General features: G+C 36.6%; 1 protein-coding gene and 1 long non-coding RNA gene across 5 annotated transcripts in view; one reads left to right on the plus strand and one right to left on the minus strand.

Annotated features, from left to right (window-relative positions):
- The window catches only part of LOC123868152 (adenylate cyclase type 2-like), a 169,854-nt gene that overhangs the window by 21,844 nt on the left and 128,018 nt on the right, over positions 1-19,992 (plus strand). For 3 of the 4 annotated variants that reach the window (XM_045910536.1, XM_045910540.1, XM_045910537.1), the window contains one exon: positions 18,274-18,419. In XM_045910536.1, coding sequence (XP_045766492.1) covers positions 18,274-18,419 — 146 coding nt within the window. Of the gene's footprint in view, positions 1-8,365; positions 8,554-18,273; positions 18,420-19,992 lie in introns of those variants that run through there. The other variant, XM_045910538.1, reaches the window with a different exon arrangement.
- On the minus strand, positions 1,968-19,888 carry LOC123868166. The gene is made up of 3 exons (XR_006796605.1): positions 19,876-19,888; positions 16,824-16,825; positions 1,968-2,127 (listed from the first exon to the last, which is right to left on the minus strand). It is a non-coding gene; the product is annotated as an uncharacterized LOC123868166 (long non-coding RNA).

Raw genomic sequence — 19,992 nt, forward strand, 5'->3', positions numbered from 1 at the left:
AGGTTGCTTTGGGCAGCTATCGACTGAAGCAAGCCCATAGTTACTATGGTGAACAGTACTTATAACCAAATGGTGCATTCATCACAGAGCTCGCCGGAGATATCCCAGTGGCAGAAGTTTGGGAGATGGCTGGATGAGATCACCTAGTATTACAAGACCGCATACAATCCATGTATGTATAAACGAATTTTGTCTACATTACAGCTAATCCAGCACTTCGTGGGAGTCAAAATAATTGTGCGTGTATTCAAATTCGTATAAAACAATCAGAACAGTAACAAAATCATAAAATCGGTTACAATTAATTATACAAAGTATATTAATTTTTTGTATAACTTGTATAACACGACATATAATGGTCCCACAGCCTTCGGGTCATAATGACAATTGCTTCAAATCATTAGTTCTAGCAATATCTAACATTATTTTATGTTTCCCAGCACTTTTAGAAATCAATAAAATGTATGAAAATGACGAATCTTCGACCTTGTATAACTTGGTTCAGAGCAATCCTACAACTTTTCTGCCATATTAACTATTACTCCAAATGGCTAGTTCTAACAATCCGTACCATTTTTTTTCGTTGGCCGGCACTTTCAGAAAAGGCCCAAAAATAATGATCTCCTTTATATGTATAATATTTATATGTATACTTAATAGCAAAGAAAGGTAACAATATATAGACAGATAGAGACTTCCGCCTGTTCTATATGAAAATCGACTTAGTGTTAAGGAACACATAGTGTGCGAACCCAACTCGCGCTTGACCGATTTATTTCTAGATGTAGTAGTCATTCTGTTCGCGACTGTACAAGAAAGACAGCTGGGTTCCAGACAGTTTTATTGCCCTCACACTAGCAATAAAGAGTTAAACAAGAAAAGGTGGGCTTTTGCAGAAGATTTATTTTCAGTTTCAGGAATGTTGAAATTATACTATTTCGGGTTTATGATTTTTAATATTATGCTGAAGTCTCTTGAAGTCTGCTCTGCGAAAAATGCGTTGTCCGACCAAGCCAAGAACTAAACATTAAAATTACGTTTATGTTAGACATATTGTTATTGCAATATCAGTAGTATTTCATAGAGAAAATTGGTAAAAACATTGAGTATTTTTTATCACCATTTTTTCCTATCAAAACTAAGTAAGTACCTACCTATACGATAAGAATATGTCTAAAATGAACGTTATTTTATTGTTTATTGAACTTTGTTTAAAAGTGTCTGATTCTTTCACATCATTGAAAATTTTAGAATGTGCGAGAGAGAAGAAAACTTGGGTAACCACATTTATTTCCTCCATCCATATTATGTTAAATTAACTTTGTTCATCGCTAGTCTTATAAGCTACATTTACCAAAACTTTATAGATAACTAACATAAAAAACATAACGAAATATAAGTTTTATATTATAATAAAGAATAGTCCATCTAAACATAACCCGAATAGAGCATGAAACTCTAAGTAGAAGCTTTTATTAGTCGTTTAGTTTTATTGGCCACTTGTTGAAAACTCTCGCCGACATAATGAGGAACGCTCCTCTCGTAAAGTGCCTACAAACCGACATCTTGGATTTTTGCTATCTAAAGGAGGCTTTATATAGGACTAGTTGACCGCCTCGGCTTCGCACGGGGAGCCTACCCATCCATAGACAGAATATGCGTATGAATGTGCCTACTCACTAACTATACTGTTCTGAATACAATGAAACCTGTGTTGAATTACACTGAGAAATTTAGGCGTCTGCCAATTTTTTTTTACTGGATTCAAACCTGTTACTAATAAGGAAGAATGAAAATGTATTGTATGCTATATGCTATGTATTATGGCTAAGAGTTTACTTTCTACTAAGCTAAATAGACTGATCGCGATCGATTCGCTGTTACCCGTTGAGGAGTTTCGGCCTCTATTTCCGAAACTGTTCTTCAAATCTTCACCAAACTTACATGGTACCAACTCGACAGTACAGTAAAAAAGTAAAATTGTGAAAATCGGTTCAGATTTGACGGAGTTATGGAGTAAAATCGATAAAAAATTTGATCCTGTATCCCCGAAGAATCCCTATTTTTTTTCGGGATAAAAACTACTTACCCTATATGTTAACCCGGAGTATTAGCTACCACTGTACCCTTTTAAATCCGAGAAAACGTATGTGAACTCATTCGTATTTTTAGGAATCGTATTTTGACGGATCGTGCGTTTTATATGACGGCCACAACGGATCGTATTTTCACGAATCACGAAAGAAGAATTGAATACGAATGAATGCAATGTATAGAATCGACTACGACGAAGATTCGAAATTTCCTTTCGCGCGAATCAAACCAATGATTTAATGGGCGGACGATGTATCATCTTGTTTCATCATTCATGTACCCCGGATCCTCGTGCGCCGATGTGTGTAATAAAATAAATATGATATCAACCGCAACTCGCAAGTCTAATACTAGATATCCGTTATGCCTACTCATGATGTTATTTTGGCGTTGACCATGCGCTTTGGACGTGAAAATGACGATGGGAAATAGCTGTAGGTACATATAGGTACCTAAACATATTTGTTATAATAATATAATAATAATATATAATAATAATAGTTTATTTTCAGGCAATTATTTTTTTTACACCCATTTCTTATCGGGAGGGAGAAGGAAATAGGCGCCTTTTAGATAAACTTGCTTCAATTTAGGCTGCATCATCACCTACGTTGCTTAAAAATTACAACAATTGACTTGAAAAAAAAATATATACTTACAGCAATTTCTCGCTAAAATGAACTCGCTAGAATTAACTTTTTTTTTTACATAAAAGTTATCCCCTGATTGCAATCTCACCTGATGGTAAATTATGCAGTCTAAGATGGAAGCACTGACGTGGAAGGGGTATGGCAGTTCATAAAACCCATACTCCTTTGGTTTATTGGTTAATTAATAACTGGAATTAATGAGAACCGTGTGATATTGCGTCAATAGTCTATTAATTTATCGAATACTAAGCTAATGAGCACCCGGATGTCAACGTTACAAAAATAGTTTGGCTGTAACGATAGTACGGAACCCGGCTGTTATTGAGTAGGTACCTCGCCCTTGAACGCCAGATGTCAGCTTGTAATCCAAGAGACGGCCGCAAGATTTGTTAAGAGAAGTTTCCCCAGCGCGCTACCCAGCGCTTTCCAATTAAAAACTGAATCAAAATCGGTTCACTCGTTTAAGAGCTACGATGCTACAGAGAGATACACAAACACACAGATACACACGTCAAACTTAGGTATAACACCCCTCTATTTGGGTCGGGGGTTAATCAATGAGATTTTGTAGACAAGTTCTAAAAGCAAATACCGTGTCTGTGATTTGCCAGGTTTCAATGTTACACGGGCTTTACAGCCGATTTGTGTGAACCTTTGAGCCCCTTTGAGCACAGCAAGTGATATTTTTAAACTGATAGGGTATTTGGCAGGTATGTCCGCAAGTTTTCGCAAAGGCGGGTCCAAAATGCCCGTCTTTCCTCAATGTTTTCCTTCACATTTAAAGCAAGACAATATAATATTTAATTGCTTAGAATGCACATAACTCTAAGGCCGCCTTTGCACCATCTAGTATGGTTTCTTCTTATGTTTTCCGTATATATGTTTGTGTGTGCAAAAAAGTTTTACAAATAAAAAATGAATAACTCCAAAAAGTTTGTGCTCTGTTCGGATTCCTCAAATAGAAGAACGAAGTCTTAAGCGCTAGACTATCACTCTTTATATTAACTTAGTACCAAAGCATTATTATGACTGCTTGAAAATGCAATGGAATTTTAATAATCATCTCGCAAACTTGCTCTGCGCGCGTGGGAAGTTTGAATTGCAGATGAATTTCATATAACCCATCTAAACTTGTTTTGTTTGAGCTCATGATTACTTAGAATAGAACTGCACTGGATAACCTTTTGTTGTGAAACAAGGACTTTCTATAGCTCCAGTTTTTTTAATGTCCAGTGTGCATACATTACCGTGCTAGAGACGTAGAAAGTGGTGTTTCCGCCGAATCGAAATTCCAACGTCACGTACGAAGCAATTTGCCTCCTCGTTTTTAATTCTGAGTTTCTTGCTGGCTCTTCTCGGTAGGAAGGGCTTTCCGAACCACTCAGTGTTCAGTTATAAACTATATATTCCAATTAACAAATCCTGTTTGTAATATCACAAAGATTTCTAGTGACAGAGTAAAAAAGGAAAACAGAAGGGGTAAGGTTACAGAATTTTACGGCAAAATTGTGAGCCAGGTATTCGCCATACCTGAGTACGGTATGCTTTTGACTTGGCTTTTATCCGGCTATCCCGGAGCAACTACGCGCTTATCAAAGCTGTCAATGTTGTTAACATTTTTTGTTTTTTTTTTGAGTTTTAAGTTTCCCTCTTGTTTTTAACCCCCGACCCAAAAAGAGGGGTGTTCTAAGTTTGATGTGTGTAGCTCCTAAACGAATGGACCGATTTTAACTAAGTTTTTTTTGTTTGAAAGGTGGCTTGATCGAGAGTGTTCTTAGCTATAATCGATGAAAATCGGTTCAGCCGTTTGAAAGTTATCAGCTCTTTTCTAGTTTTCTTATAGAGGTTTTTGTGTCGGGAGTTTTTTAAATTATCTCTTTCAATGAATCATTGTATGAATCTCTGACCGGCAATAAATTGAATTTATTTATGCTATGATAGAGAAAGAAACCCGATTTTTTCCGCAAAAAGGTGTACGTCTACCCATGATGTACTTTAAGGGACATCCAATGTTATTACTAGGGGACATTAGCGTCAGGAAGGTCAGTACTAACGTAATCTCAGCTTATAGCTCCACTGCAATTTGTTGATCCCCTTTAGCTTAGCCGTAAACATATGAGTACGTGCGGACAGGTTATGTGACGTAAATAGTCCTGTTTGTTTATTTAACAGGGCTCTCTCCGTCACTTAATCTAAAAATATGTAGTTTTAAAATTACAGGGGCTCAAAGATTTGTATGAAAATTTTTAAGACCGCGTAATTTTGAAACCGAATATTTTAACAGAAATCTGGAAAACCACAGACATAGATATTAGTTTCTAGAATATGTCTGCAAAATTTCATGGACTTTGGTTGCTTAATATTCAAATGAAATTGGAACTATGTTTGTATGAAGCGAATGACGGAGAGACCCCTCTTAACGAAAATCTGTAGCATTTTAACCAAAGAGATACAGGTAGGCACGTAGGTCGTATCGAGTATTGGGCTAAGAGCCAGCGCGTGCCAGACCTTCGTTATTTAATAAAAACTGAAAGTTTCATATTATCTTCAACACGGAAGAACGAACGATCAGCGACTAAGAAGTTCGGATCATGGTGGCTTTGGGAGATAACAGGTACCTAATAAAGGTGTACAAAAATCTTACGTCAAAGTATACAGTCTAATTTTTTTATATTTTCTTCGGAATAACATTAGAAATCACGCCATGCATTGCCAGGCACTTAGTGTCGTGGCAACTACCTGCCAGACGCCCTAAAAGTTTAAAAGTTTCCTTAAACTTAGCAGGCGTAGGTTGCACCCTTGTGCAAAGCCATCATGGTACAAACTTCATAGTTGCTAATCGTTCTTCCCTGTGTTGAGGACAATACGCACAGAAACTTTCAACTTTTATAAAATAGCGAAGGTCTGGCACGCGTTGGCTCTTTCTCTATTCATATACATATATAATTCATGCTACGAGACGAACCGACAGAAATAAAAACGCATGAGAGTAGAAGATATAGTATTCTACAAATGTGACCCAAGTGTTCTAGTTTTAAATGGTAAGTTAGATTCGAATTCAAGAAATGTAATATTTCCTTTTTACGTACATAATCGTTGCACGGTTTTTCTTTAATCAATCTTAATTCATCGTAAATTAGCGAGTAAAAGCTCAAACGCCTACACGACGACTGTTTAAAGGGAGAAAAAATCCAGTCTCTCTGATTTATCTTTTATAATAGGTTGTCATTGATTAGGAATCTCATTACTGGAAGCTTCGCCGAGAAAGTCCTTACACTTTTTATCAGTTTAATTAGACGGGATACTTTTAAGGTTCCGTTCTTCAAAAGGAACCATTTCTGCCTCGCTGTCTCTCCGTCTGTCCGTCTGTTGGTCTGTCCGTCGTGTCTGTCAAGAAAACCTATGGGGTACTTCCTGTTGCCCTAAAATCATGAAATTTGGTAGGTAGATAGCAAAAAAACCGACCAAGTGCGACTCAGACTCGCGCACTGACACGGACGTCTTAACCACTGGGCTATCACGGCTATCTATGGATTAGACCTACATTAATTAGGAATTCTGCCTTCTTTCAAATATTTTTTTATGAATATTCATCTTCATAACAGATGATTTTATTCGATCGATTTATTCGTACGTATTTTTCTAACATCTGCGTCTGACAATCAAACAAAAATAGCCGTCTATAGAGATTATGCTCGAGACTGGGCACAAGTAATTTATGTGCTAATTTAAGTAGGTAGGTATTTCGTTCAGCAGAGTTTGTCGGTATTTGGTCTATTGCCCACGTAATTCCTTTACGACAGTTTCGATAAGTTCTGTCACACAATTAAAAATAGAAACAAGTGTAAATTAAAAATTTATAACACCCCCGACAAGTGAAGGTTAGAGTAACTAGAAAATAGCTGATAACTTTCAAACGGCTGAACCGATTTTCTTGGATAATAGCTAAGAACACTCTCGGTCAAGCCACCTTTCAAACAAAAAAAAAAAACTAAATTAAAAACGGTTCTTTAGTTTAGGAGCTACAATGCCACAGACAGATACACAGATACACACGTCAAACTTATAACACCCCTCTTTTTGGGTCGGGGGTTAGAAATAAAGGACCTGGAGATTGTCATTTGCAGATGAAAGAATGGAACTCGCTGATCTAGTATCAGACATGAGAAATGCACAAGAGTATGAGAGTTATTATAGTGCTCTACAAATGTGTCGTAGTTCACTTACATTCAGATACAAATTCAATTGACAATCAAAAAGTGTACAATGGTATCTAATTTGAATAAATAATAATAATAATTATAAATACTTTTTGAGGAGATTTCGAAAAGGGTTATCGAGTCAACCGGGGACCCGAGAGCTGGCAGCTACTTTGGGCAAAGAATCTGCTTGGCCATCCAAAGGGGTAATACTGCCAGCATCTTGGGTACAAGGCCTCGCTGCGGTGGTCTCGATGTCGTTTTAGATTTAATTTAATTTATTTTGGTTTTTAATGTTTTTTTTTAGTTTCAATTTAGATTTAAGGCTAAATCTTTTTTTTTATCGATCATAAGTTAGCGCTTTACTGCTCTTTCACCTAACGTAGGTAAGTATCAAATTCTCGTGAGAAAAATCCTATTTCACAATAGTCTTGTATTACAGAGTTTTTCAAACTCTGTTTACCAGAGATCAAAGGAAAAGGCATCACAATACCGGTCGGGCGCGAAACGATATTGAAATCGTCTATAGATTTTCATCAATTTTTTCACGTGTGTACAGAATCTTATAGATTTTCTAGAAATCATTTTGGCTTAGCCCTCAGTCGTCGTGATATCCAATAGTTTGTTGTAAATATTTAGTTTACTTGTAAAATACACTTATAGTAATAATTAATAAACATAATCTCTTATAGAGGAACGGAATTTATATAAATGAAAATAAATTACCGCATGTAAATACAAGTATGAAAGATCAGTATGTGCTCGAGAATATGTAGTTTGATCAATTTGACATGTTTTTTTTTGTTGTATTCGTAATAATTAGAACAAGGCATCGTTAAAAAATCTAGTACTAAATTGATGACCAGGATGTATGAATGAATGGAAAATCCCTTGGAAAATCCTCAATAAAAATAGCAACTGTGCGAAGCCGGGGCAGCTTGCTAGTAATATGTAACGTTACTAAACGGATAAGTGGTAACTTTTTTAGTAAACACTTTACTGGAAACACGTACAGTCCAAGAAAATTTAAGAAAATAGTTTAATTTTAATATCTACCTAAGACAATAATATTATAGTAACTCGAAAGAACTAAAATTTGCACCATCTGTATATAATATGTAGCTATACAAGTAAGTATTCACCTATACAAGTAAGTAAATAAAGACTAGAAAAAAAAAATTCACGCATTTGTCTATTTCTATTAACTTGCAAGTTGCGAACTTTTGACCTATTATTAATTATCACTGAGTCACTGAGTTATGTTTTTAAGCTTTATTTTTGTACCCCAAACCACCCTAAATAAAGTTTCAAAGAACTTTCAGTACCTTTTCAACTTTATTATGCGATCGTTTTCCTACAAGTGTTTTCCATTGAAAGCATTTTCCCCATACCATCCAACCAGTATGTCTCGAATTCTGGAAGGGGACGGTCGTGCTGTCGTATGCAAATTCCCTCCAAAACTTCGCGAGCTAAAGTTACTTAAACTTTCTTTACCATAAAGTGTGAACCATTTCTAAGGTTTAAAATGTTTTTAAATTAATTATTAGGCTCCATTTAATCATAAATAATTGGAAAAATGGCCGAAATGGACACCGAAGAAAGTATTGAAGGTAAAATTGCGAATTTAAAAATTTAAATTCAAGATTGCGTTTAAATTTTCATTGGGTTTGCATGCCTTTGAGTAGTAATAAGGGTTTATTAGATACTAGCTGATGCGCGCGACTTCGTTCGCGTGTATTTAGGTTTTTAGAAATCCCGCGTGAACTCTTTGATTTTCCGGGATAAAAAGTAGCCTATATTACTTTACTTTCTTTTAACTATCTCTATGCCAAAAATGCAGGACGTGCAGGAATGACAAATAAACAAATAAATAAACACACTTTCTATTTATTTATTATTATATATTATATATTGTATTAATACATAATATTGTAATATTAGTATGAAGGAGTTGTTTTTTTTTTGTAAGCCTTATAAACAGAGAATGTTTAAAGAGCTTATGTGGTTAAGAGAATATTAACTAAGTACCTAAGTATATTAAAAACCTATAAAACCAAAAAATAAAATTTCACGTGGACAAAGTCGTAGGCAACTGACATTAATATAATTTGAGGCTGTACAAATTCATTTTTGTTGTGAATAATTTATTTAATTAGCATATTAAACTGATAATAAATTAAATAAATTTATAGCCTTCAGAAAATATTTTGAATTCAATGAATAAATGTATTGGAACGTTGGTTGTTATTGAATTTCTACTTGCGATCGGTTTTTCGTAGAGAAAGCTCTACAGCGTAGCATATGCGTAGAGGTCTATAAAATGCATACCATAGGAAGTATTAGGAACGTTCTGTTAAAAATTAAAATGACGTTTTAATTTTCATTTTTTGTTTTATTCGTGAAACGTTATTTACACATGCGTCCTTTTTTAGGATTCCATAGTAAACAACGAACCCAAATAGTTTCGTCATATCCGTGTCTGTCTGTACGTCCGCGGTTTAGCTCAGAGACTATTAAGTACTAGAAAGCTGTAATATGCCATATATTATACTAATCATGCGGTTAAAGTGGCAAAAAATAAAATAAAAATTGAGTACCTACAAGGAACCAAAAGCTTAATTTGCTATAATCCGCCAAACCAAAGAAATTTGTATGATGCAACATGCAGCATGCGACATGCACCACCCGCCCTCCCACTGATAAACATGCAGGAAAAGCCAGCAAGCAAGTTGCACTATACAGATTTCTTTGGTTTGGCGGATTATAGCAAATTAAGGTTTCGGTTCCTTGTATGTCATGGACTTCCGCAAAATAGCGCCTGCTTCTACATTTAAAATTTTGGGTTTTAAAATGAGTGGAATTTTGCGATGTTCTAGCTCGTAAAAGAACTATTTCATACACCCAAAATATGATGTTTATAATTATAATTATCATGTACGGAACCTCGAAAGAGCGAGGCCCGACTCTCACTAGACCGGTTTTGTTTTTTGTATTTTCAGCTGATCGTCTTTTCCATGAAATGTAATAACACTGTTATATTTTAGCCGCAGGGAAATGAGGGGTGTTATATTTGGACCATATAAATCGTTATCTAGATATTATAACATGATATTAACAGGGCTCTCTCCGTCACTTACTCCATACAATCGTAGTCCCAATTTCATTTGAATATTAAACAACCAAAGTCCATGAAATTTTGCAGACATACTCTAGAAACTAATATCTGTGTCTGTGGTGTTTTAAATTTTTCTAGAAATATGTGGTTTTAAAATTACAGCAGGGGCTCAAAGATTTGTATGTGAATTTTTAAGACAGCGTAACTTTGAAACCGAATATTTTAACGGAAATCTGGAAAACCACAGGCATAGATATTAGTTCCCGGAACGTTTCTACAAAATTCCATTGAGTATGATTGGTTAGTATTCCAATGAGAGACGAATTATGTTTGTATGGAGCGAGTGACGGAGAGACCCCTCTTAATAAAGTAATAGAAGCGGCATGATCACGCGTGGGTCTACTTGTAATATTTTATCTAATCTAAGAGTGTATAATTTTGAGTACAAAATAGTATACTCATTAGTCATTAGGTAGAGATTAAGTCAACAAAAATTTATGTTACTTAATTTTAAAAGTTTAAAATCATGATCAGTGGCGATATCCAAAAAAACCAAGTTCGGATTGTGTGACTTTTTAAGATTTTCCTTTATTCCACCATTTTCCACCTTCCTTTGACGTACCAGTAGGTAAAATATTCTTATACAAAACAGATCATATAGGTAAATATCCTTCAAATTTTCATTCTAAAAACTTAATTTAATTCAAATTGCCATACCTCTTCCAAGTTAGCCCCGCTTCCATCTTAAACTGCATCATCACTTACCATCAGGTGAGATCGCAGTCAACGGCTAACTTGTATCAAGTAAGTATAAAAAAATATTATATAAGAACTTACTGTCCGCTAACCGTATAAAAATAAAATCCAAGAAACAAAGAAAACAAAGGGCGACCTTATCACTAAAGTGATCTCCTTCAGACAACTCAGAATGAGTTAATAAAAAAAACATAATTCATCACTAAAACCTCCTATAAAAGGTACAGATATTATTTTATAGTATCCTTGCACCTTGAAATTGTGAACTAAAAATCATATTATAATTCACCATTAAACCCCCCTATAAAAGGTAAGAGGAAATAAACGTAATATCAAAACAATTAATCGCATTCAACTAAGCCAAACAATACAGCTATTATCTCTAACAAAACTATTAAACATAAGTTCAGACGAATTTAAACTTTAATCCTTTGAGTTTAAAGGTCATCATGGACAGAATTAACGGTAACTCAAGTTGGTCTTCAGCCAAAGTCGTTGGTTACATTCATTAACTATTTTCACCTTGGGAGACTATTGCAGTGTCAAAGTGAAGAGTCAATGTAACATCGTGTATTGACTCATTTTAAGCCAGCTCTTCACTCTTGTCTCAGCGTAAAAAACATCATCATTTTAATACAGTATCTACTTATATTAAATTAATACATTAATACTTAGTAGGTACAATTTAAAATTTTATTACTTAAGAACCTTCAAAAATTTATATTACCTAGTTAATAATTCGAACATAAATCCTTTTTTTTACATTGCGCGGTAGGTACTAAAAGTCAGAAGGAAAAAAGACAAATTATTACTCTGTTTTGATCACAATTTTCAGGGTTGCGTACCAAAATAGTAAAAAAGAGACTTTTCACACATATCCACATACGATACGTTTCTTTCCAAGCTACGGGACCCTCGGTGGACGAGTCCAACTCGTATTTGTCCGGTATCTTATCAAATAGGCATTCTATTATACTTTTTAAATATATGGGCATCCCCTTTAATTACAGTTTCATTACAGAAGATTAATTATAATAATATTCTGAAACTAAAGTCTGTTTTTAGCGTGTTTTTATTCTCATGGCCACGAATCACGAGGACCGCTTTAAAAACGTTATAAAAATTATTTAACCCTGCACTCAATACCTATTATTCGGTCCATTTGACTTTATACTTCGTTAGCGAGCGTCGATTTTTTCATTCGCCAGTTTAATTGCTTGCGAAAGTCAATTAAGTAACTTGACAAAGAGTATACACACACTGGAATATAAACGGACTTTACTATCAAAAATGCCTCTAATTTTATTAGGGTTCCGTAAATCCGTACCCAACGGGTGCCAACGGGATCCTATTACCATTACAAAGCTTCCGCTGTCCGTCCGTCCGTCTGACTGTCAGCGGGCTGTATCTCGTGAACCGTAATAGATAGTGAGTTGAAATTTTCTCAGAATATATACTTTAATTGCTGCTATAAGTTTTCCTTTTCTATATACGTAATTTAGATCCTTTTTACCACGCACATGCAAGTGGAATCAACTCCCATCGGCGGTGTTCCCACTAGATTACAACATGGGGTTATTCAACGGGCGGACCAACAAATTCCTGAAATTCCTGAAGCAAATTCCTGAAAGTCCGGTAACGCATCGGCGGTACCTCTGGAGCTGCAAATGTTCATGAGCGGCGGTAATCACTTAACATCAGGTGACCAATCTGCTCGTTTGCTCGTATTAAAAAAAAAAAGAAATTGCTCCAGCCACTCACACCCAGGTGTCCAAGCACCCGGGACTACTGGACGGACGGATCAACATTGATTAGCGCCATCCTGATGTATCCGCCTCCGAGGATATAATATAGGATAGAATAGGGCTTCACTCGTTCTCTTCAGGGCTTTTTATCCACAAATATTTGGAACCTATCCAAAGTTATGTTGTGGCGGAATATTTTCTATTTCAATTTGTAGGCCGTTGAGCTCGCTAACGGAATTTATTTATTTTAAAATTAATTGTGTTTATATTATTCTCCTAAATTAAAATAAAACTATATGATCTCCGCGCAGATTTAGTTTTTAAATCCAGTGGAAACTCTGATTTTCCGGGATGAAAAGTAGCCTATATCCGGCTCCAGGAAGCACCAATTAGAAAGGCCTACGATATCGTCTATATGGATTTAGGTTTATTTAGAATCCCGTTCTGGAACTCTTTGATTTTCCGGAATAAAATCCTTCTTTGTGATACAGGCTATCCCTGTACCAAACGTCAAAAACGATTAAACAGATGGACCGAAACAGACACGCTTTCGTTTTTATAACATTAATTATAGTATAGATTATTTTTTATTTTCCATTGACACAACCAAATCTCCGGACGTCTTACTTACAAGAGAGTATATTTTCACTAAGTTCTTTGATAAAGAGGAAGTCAAAACGTCCTTCAAACAAGGCCTAGATATACGAAAACAGAAGTGTAATACCCAAAAAGGTTAAAAAATATCATATTCCGGAACACGATTTCAATCGCCTTAATGTCTTTCTGTGAGTCGTAAATGGTAGCAACTGTAATAAAGGAGTGGTAATTTCGTGGAGGCACGCCTTTTTGCTCAATAAAATATGCTTCTCATGCAGACTAGTATTCCCCTTTCCCCTCCAACTAAGCGTAAAGCTTGTGCTAGGAGTAGGCACGACAATAGTGCAACGGGTTGGGTTCGAACCGGCGACCTTTTGGATTTCAGTCCGCTCCTGTCACCATTGAGCTATCGAGGCTCTATACTATGTTTCATTCTATTTCATCAGCCTGTATGCGTCCACAGCTGGACATAAATGCCTTTCCAAGAGCGCGCCACTAAACACGGTCCTTCGCTTTCCTCAACCACCCGCTTAGGAACGCCCTTAGGAGTTGACGACAAACATACCCTTATTTACCTCTTAGTAGGTATCGAAATTTGAAAAAATCCTTTAATAGCTATCTCCATGCCAAATTTCAGCTATGCCATAGATCAGTTCGACAATCTTAAAGTTACCTTTTACTTTTATATAATATTTATATTAAAAAAAAAATCCTATCTCAATGTCATTTCCGATTAACAAGGTTGTAGTTAGCATGCTACGCCTGCTAAATTTACAGAAATAAAAACCACATAAAAGCAGCTTTTAAGGTAAATGACATTATCACACGTCTCATCTAATATGACAAAAAAATTCAGGTTCAAAGCCTGAGATTAGATAAAATATCTCAATTCTGCTGGACAGAATTTTCACTGCCAAAATATGCCAGTGTGTAAACGACTACATATTTTTTTTCGTATTTCTTTTTTTGTCTTTCATTCATTTCGAATTTTTTTTTGCTTCATTTACTAAAAATGAAATCTATTGGTTCACGCGCGTCACTACGCACGTGTCACGTGTACGTGCTGCATACGCAATTGGTGTGAATCGGCCTTTAAGTTGTGTACTAGCTTGCCTTATCGTTCCTACTAATAGACTTCCACTGCTGGACGTCTCTTGCAAGAATCTCAGCTCCACAGAACTAGTGGCTAGTGGTTCCCAAATCCCAACGACTCTTTTACATCAGTCCATTTGTACGGGGTCGGGGGTAGACCACCCCGTACAAATGAATGGATGTAAAACGAGTCTTTGGGAACCTCTATACCCCGGGTAGTACCACGCTGCATTCTCCGGCGTGCAGTCACGATTCAAGCATATCAACGTCTTTAATAGTTCTTCAATCTATGTTATATGCCTTTAGTATTTGTCATCATGATCATCGTCAATCGATAAACGTCCAACGGTCCACTACTCTGCCGTCCTAACAAAGAGTGCAATAAGTCGAGTTTTTGGGCAAATTGACTTAAGACCATATCAGTAATCAGGAAAATGAGCTCTATATTTTCGCCTTAGACGTCTTTTTTGTATCTTCAGTAGTTTCGGTTCTGTTGGTTATCAAAACTGCAATATGTAATATTACGATTTGTAAGTAGCAAATCATAACCGCGAATATCTCGAAAGTAGTCGAAACCTAGTTATTGCTCTCTTCGTTACGGTAATCAGGAAAATGAGCTCTATATTTTCGCCTTTGACGTCTTTTTTGTATCTTCAGTAGTTTCGGTTCTGTTGGTTATCAAAACTGCAATATGTAATATTACGATTTGTAAGTAGCTAATCATAACCGCGAATATCTTGAAAGTAGTCGAAACCTAGTTATTGCTCTCTTCGTTAGGACGGCAGAACTGGACATAATAAGTCTCATGTAGGGACCACACGTCGCGGTTTTGTACCGCCTGATTCCACCTGTGATTCAATTGAGGTCCACCTAGCCCTAGTGAGGGTCTGCCAACGTTACACTTTCCTGCACGAGCAGGAGGTCCATAGGCGAACCAGAGTAATCAACATAGCTTGCGATAACGGTTGCGAAGCTTTAGTGGCAATGGGCAGGGCATATAATACGAAAAACCGATAGAGTCGGGGTCCCAAGATGCTAGAATGGCACCCTTAAGTGTTAATTAAATTAAATAAACCCCTCCATCCATCCAACCATGTAAATCTTCTCATGGCACTCTTAATAGGGAATTAAACATTAGATCCCAGAGGATCCTTATTATATTAAAACTTATTTGTTTTACAAATGTACGAGAAGGGAAACTAATTCAAAAATAAACTACCAGTAAGCCTTTGAAACGAATCCAGTAAGTATATTACGCGGACACATTAATCTCATTTTGGATTCGAATAAGCGATCCTGAAAAGGGTTTATTTATTTAATCACACTTCACACTTAATATTATAAAGGCGAAAGTTTGTGTGTATGTGTGTGTGTTTGTGTGTATGTTTGTTATTCCTTCACGCAAAAACTAATAGGCGGATTTGGCTCGTATTTGGAATGGAGATAGATAATATCCTGGATTAGCTCATAGGCTACTTTTTATCCCGGAAAATGAAAGAGTTCCCACGGGATTTCGAAAAACCTAAATCCACGCGGGCCAACTCGCTGGCATCGGCTAGTTTATAATATGTTAGCCATACTAGCTAGTGCCCGTGACATCGTCCACGTGGACTACACAAATTTCAAAACCCTGTTAACTGCCCCTTATGGGATTGAATTTTCAAAAATCCTAGCGGATGTCTACACTATAATAGCTATCTGCATACCAAATTTCAGCCAGATCAGTCCAGTAGTTTAAGCTGTGCGTTGATAGATCAATCAGTCAGTTAGTCAGTCAGCTTTTCCTTTTTAACCGACTTCCAAAAAAGGAGGAGGTTCTCAATTCATCGGAATCTTTTTTTTTTATATAATGCAGACTTACCTACATGCTAAGGTATCTTAAACTTGCTTTTTTCATTCGAAATTAGTTGGATGAATAGACAAACCTACAATTTAGGATTTTTAATATTAGTTGGTATGGATTTCAAAGCGCATTTATGGCTAAAGCTGAAAATGTCTGGCAAAAACCGAAAATATTTTGTGTTCATATTTGGAAAGCTTTTTCAATGTCACCATTAAGAGAGTTATGTCATATCAGCTTATTTAGGGGTTTTATTTTGATGTTTTTATCCCCGCGAACGCTTTTAACAGGATGTTCAGAAAAAGGAAAAAAGCCTGTAAATCTTTTATGATTCTAAATCACACCTAGATAGACATACATATACATACATATTATTAAGTTTACTTACGCTTCGTATAGTATGCCTAGTTATGTGCGTTTTATGACAATACAAGTATAAATTTAAAAATTATAACACCCCGACAAGTGAAGATAAAAGTAACTAGAAAAGAGCTGATAACTATCAAACGGCTGAACCGATTTTCTTGAATTATAGCTAAGAACACTCTCGATCAAGCCACCTTTCAAACAAAAAAAAAACTAAATTAAAATCGGTTCATTAGTTTAGGAGTTACGTTGCCACAGACAGATACACAGATACACACGTCAAACTTATAACACCCCACTTTTTGGGTCGGAGGTTAAAAATACAAACTGTCTCTAGAAGGATCTATTTCAAATACAGAATAAAATCACAACTCGCAACACTGCTGCACGATCGTGTGATAAAGCTTCATTTACGCCAGAGAAACCTAAATAACAGTAAACAAACATCATTCTCAAAAATAGGTCATAATACAAGAGCTTTATTGTGGCAGTAGCCACTCGTTGTACTCCACTATTGTGCGATTAAAGAAATAACTCTCATAAAAGCTAGTATTTATATGGGGTTAGTCATTCGTTTCAACCACTGAAGTGCGGTTGAAAGGCTGCATTTGCGCTGTCTCCAAGACGGTTGCATTACGCCTTCAGTACAAAGTCATAGTACCTTAGGGCATTGGATTGGCTCTAAAGCCATTATATTTCGGCATGCTATTAAATGTTTCCACTTGTAAAATGCCGTGTTGTCAATATATGTTATTGCTGCGACGTAAAACAACGTTTAGAAAATTTTAAAATTTTGAAATGTATAAAAGCCCTTAAATAAATAAATAAAAAAAAACCGTTTAGAAGTTTAGTGATGCGAGCTAGGTCAGTAGCTCAAAGTACTTTAATCTTAATCTTCTTTCTTTATTTTAACAAGTGTAAATTAAAAATTTATAACACCCCGGCAAGTGAAGGTTACAGTAACTAGAAAAGAGCTGATAACTTTCAAACGGCTGAACCGATTTTCTTGGATCATAGCTAAGCACACTTTCGATCAAGCCACCTTATATCAACTAAATTAAAATCGGTTCATTAGTTTAGGACCTACGATGCCACAGACATATACACACATCAAACTTGTAACACCCCTCATTTTGGGTCGAGGGTTAAAAAGATCTTTCTAGAGAAAGTTTTCTTCCCAGCGAAATGTCAGCAAAGCTTCCCAAACCAAACATCTTCGTAGATAACGAACAGACGCTGTACCTACGTGAAATGAATAGAAAGAACACGTGGATTTCGGCGAAGTTTCGCAGCGATATTGTAGTAGAAGTAACTTCAAAGTTGCAAATAGCAAGTCCAAGTAAACAAAAGTGATTAAACCTAACTAAGTTACGAGTAAGCACTGGAATTCGTTATGTAACTAAACATTCATTGAGTAAGTATAAAATATGATATTGTTGATTTATGCTCACAACAATACTTAGGGTGCGTTTGCGGAGCTGGGTGGAGTGGAGCGGAGCGGATCGTGAATTGGCCAAGCACTGCTAGAAATCATCACTCCGCATCAGTGGAAACTGTGTAAGTGGAGCGGAGGCTAAGCGGAGCGGAGTGTGCCTTATACCCTCCTCGTTCTGAGAGGAAACCCATGCTAAGTAGTAAAACAGCGATGGGTTGGTAACGACTCCTTTGATGTAAAGAAAATGGTTTGATCATATGGATCAAACAATTTTTAACCCCCGACCCAAAAAGAGGAGTGTTATAAGTTTGACGTGTGTATCTGTTTATCTGTCTGTGGCATTGTAGCTCCTGAAAGTAATAAATATTTTTCGTTTGTCCACAGAGGAGGAGGGCACAGAGCTGGAACTGGAGGCCCTCTACAGACGATACTGCGTGCGGCTCAAACACGCCCTCTTCATGTCAGCACTCTGCGTTACATTGCTCTGTAGCATGGTGCTGCTGTTTGCTGTGTGTATTCTACATGCTCATGTAAGTGAACCCTGAAGCTGATTTCCCTAGAATCCATACTAATTAAATACTATACAAATCCTGAAAGGTCGGCAACGCATCGGCGGTATCTCTGGTGCTGCAAATGTTCATGGGCGGCGGTAATCAATTAACACCAGGTGACCCATCTACTCGTTTGCTTGCTATTTTTTATAAAAAAATACTAATATAGTAAGAGGGAAAGTATTTTATCTGCCCGATAGCTTTTCCCTTTCCACGCGTTTACCCAAGCGACAGCATGCTACAATCCGGCATGCTATACATTAATAGGTACATAAGAAACATTAATTGCCTTTAATAGTGCGAGCGAAACAAGTGGTTTTGTTGGAATGCAAATTTTCTCACGTTGTTTTGATAAACATAGCTCCGAAAATTCAGATACATACAGTGCGAGCCTTGGATCCCAGGAGGCTGCGACATTTTAACCACAACGCTAAAATACTAACTACACTATACTAAGCCTGAAATAGCAATAGTGCATATCCCATAGAATGGCATATCCGATGCATGCAAGATCATATTAGACGTGAAGCTAACTCGATCCCGGTTATGAGATTAGCTCCTAGGACAGGCTACGGCGCACTTTGCTTAAATCATTTACCCATACACTGTGTATACCTACTGTGTATATTTACTCGTATTACTAGGTCTAGGATTACAAGTATAAGTAGCTAGCTTACACCCGCGACTTTATCCGCGTGAACTACACTCAAATCTCTATTTTACTCCTTTAGTAGTTGTATTTTCAAAAATCGTACATTATAATAGCTATCTGCATGCCAAATTTCAGCTCGTTCCGTCCAAGATCAGTCAGTCAGCTTTTCCTTTATACATCATCGTCATCATCATCAGCCTGTGGACGTCCACTGTTGGACATAGGCCTTCCCTATAGAGCGCCACCACACCAGGTCCTCAGCCCTTCTTATCCAGCCACTTCCCGCCAGCCGCTTTATATCGTCGGTCCATCGTGCTGGCGGGCGTCCCACACTAAGCTTGCTTAAACGCAGTCTCCACTCAAGGACTTTCCGGCTCCGACGGCCATCGCCTCTACGACAGACATGGCCTGCCCACTGCCACTTCAGCTTGCTAATAGTTTGGGCTATGTCAGTGGCCTTGGTTCTCCTGCGAATCTCCTCATTTCGGATCTTATCCCTCAGGGAAACTCCTTTATATATATTACATATATATTATAAGATAGTATAACTGAGAGAGTCATAGGAGTATCGCATAATATTATATCGAAAATCTGAAACAATATAAACTAGGAACAAAGCCAATTTCTGCATTGGTTGTAACGAGTGGGCGAATGTGATAGGCGATAGAATTATGAGTAGGTATCATTATATTTATAGTATCAAAATATATACTGCATATTTGTGATCTTTTAGAACAGACTGTTTATAATGAAATATTTATCGCAAGTGTAAAGTGCTTTCACATTCCATCAAAATACTGTTTAGTTGATTTACATGAAGAAACACGTACCTAAGTGTTGACGTGAATTATTGTATTAGTTTAGTAGATAATTAGTTTGCCAATCCGCACCTATTCAGCG

This window comes from Maniola jurtina, chromosome 9, assembly GCF_905333055.1.
Source record: "Maniola jurtina chromosome 9, ilManJurt1.1, whole genome shotgun sequence".
Taxonomy (NCBI): Eukaryota; Metazoa; Arthropoda; class Insecta; order Lepidoptera; family Nymphalidae; genus Maniola; species Maniola jurtina.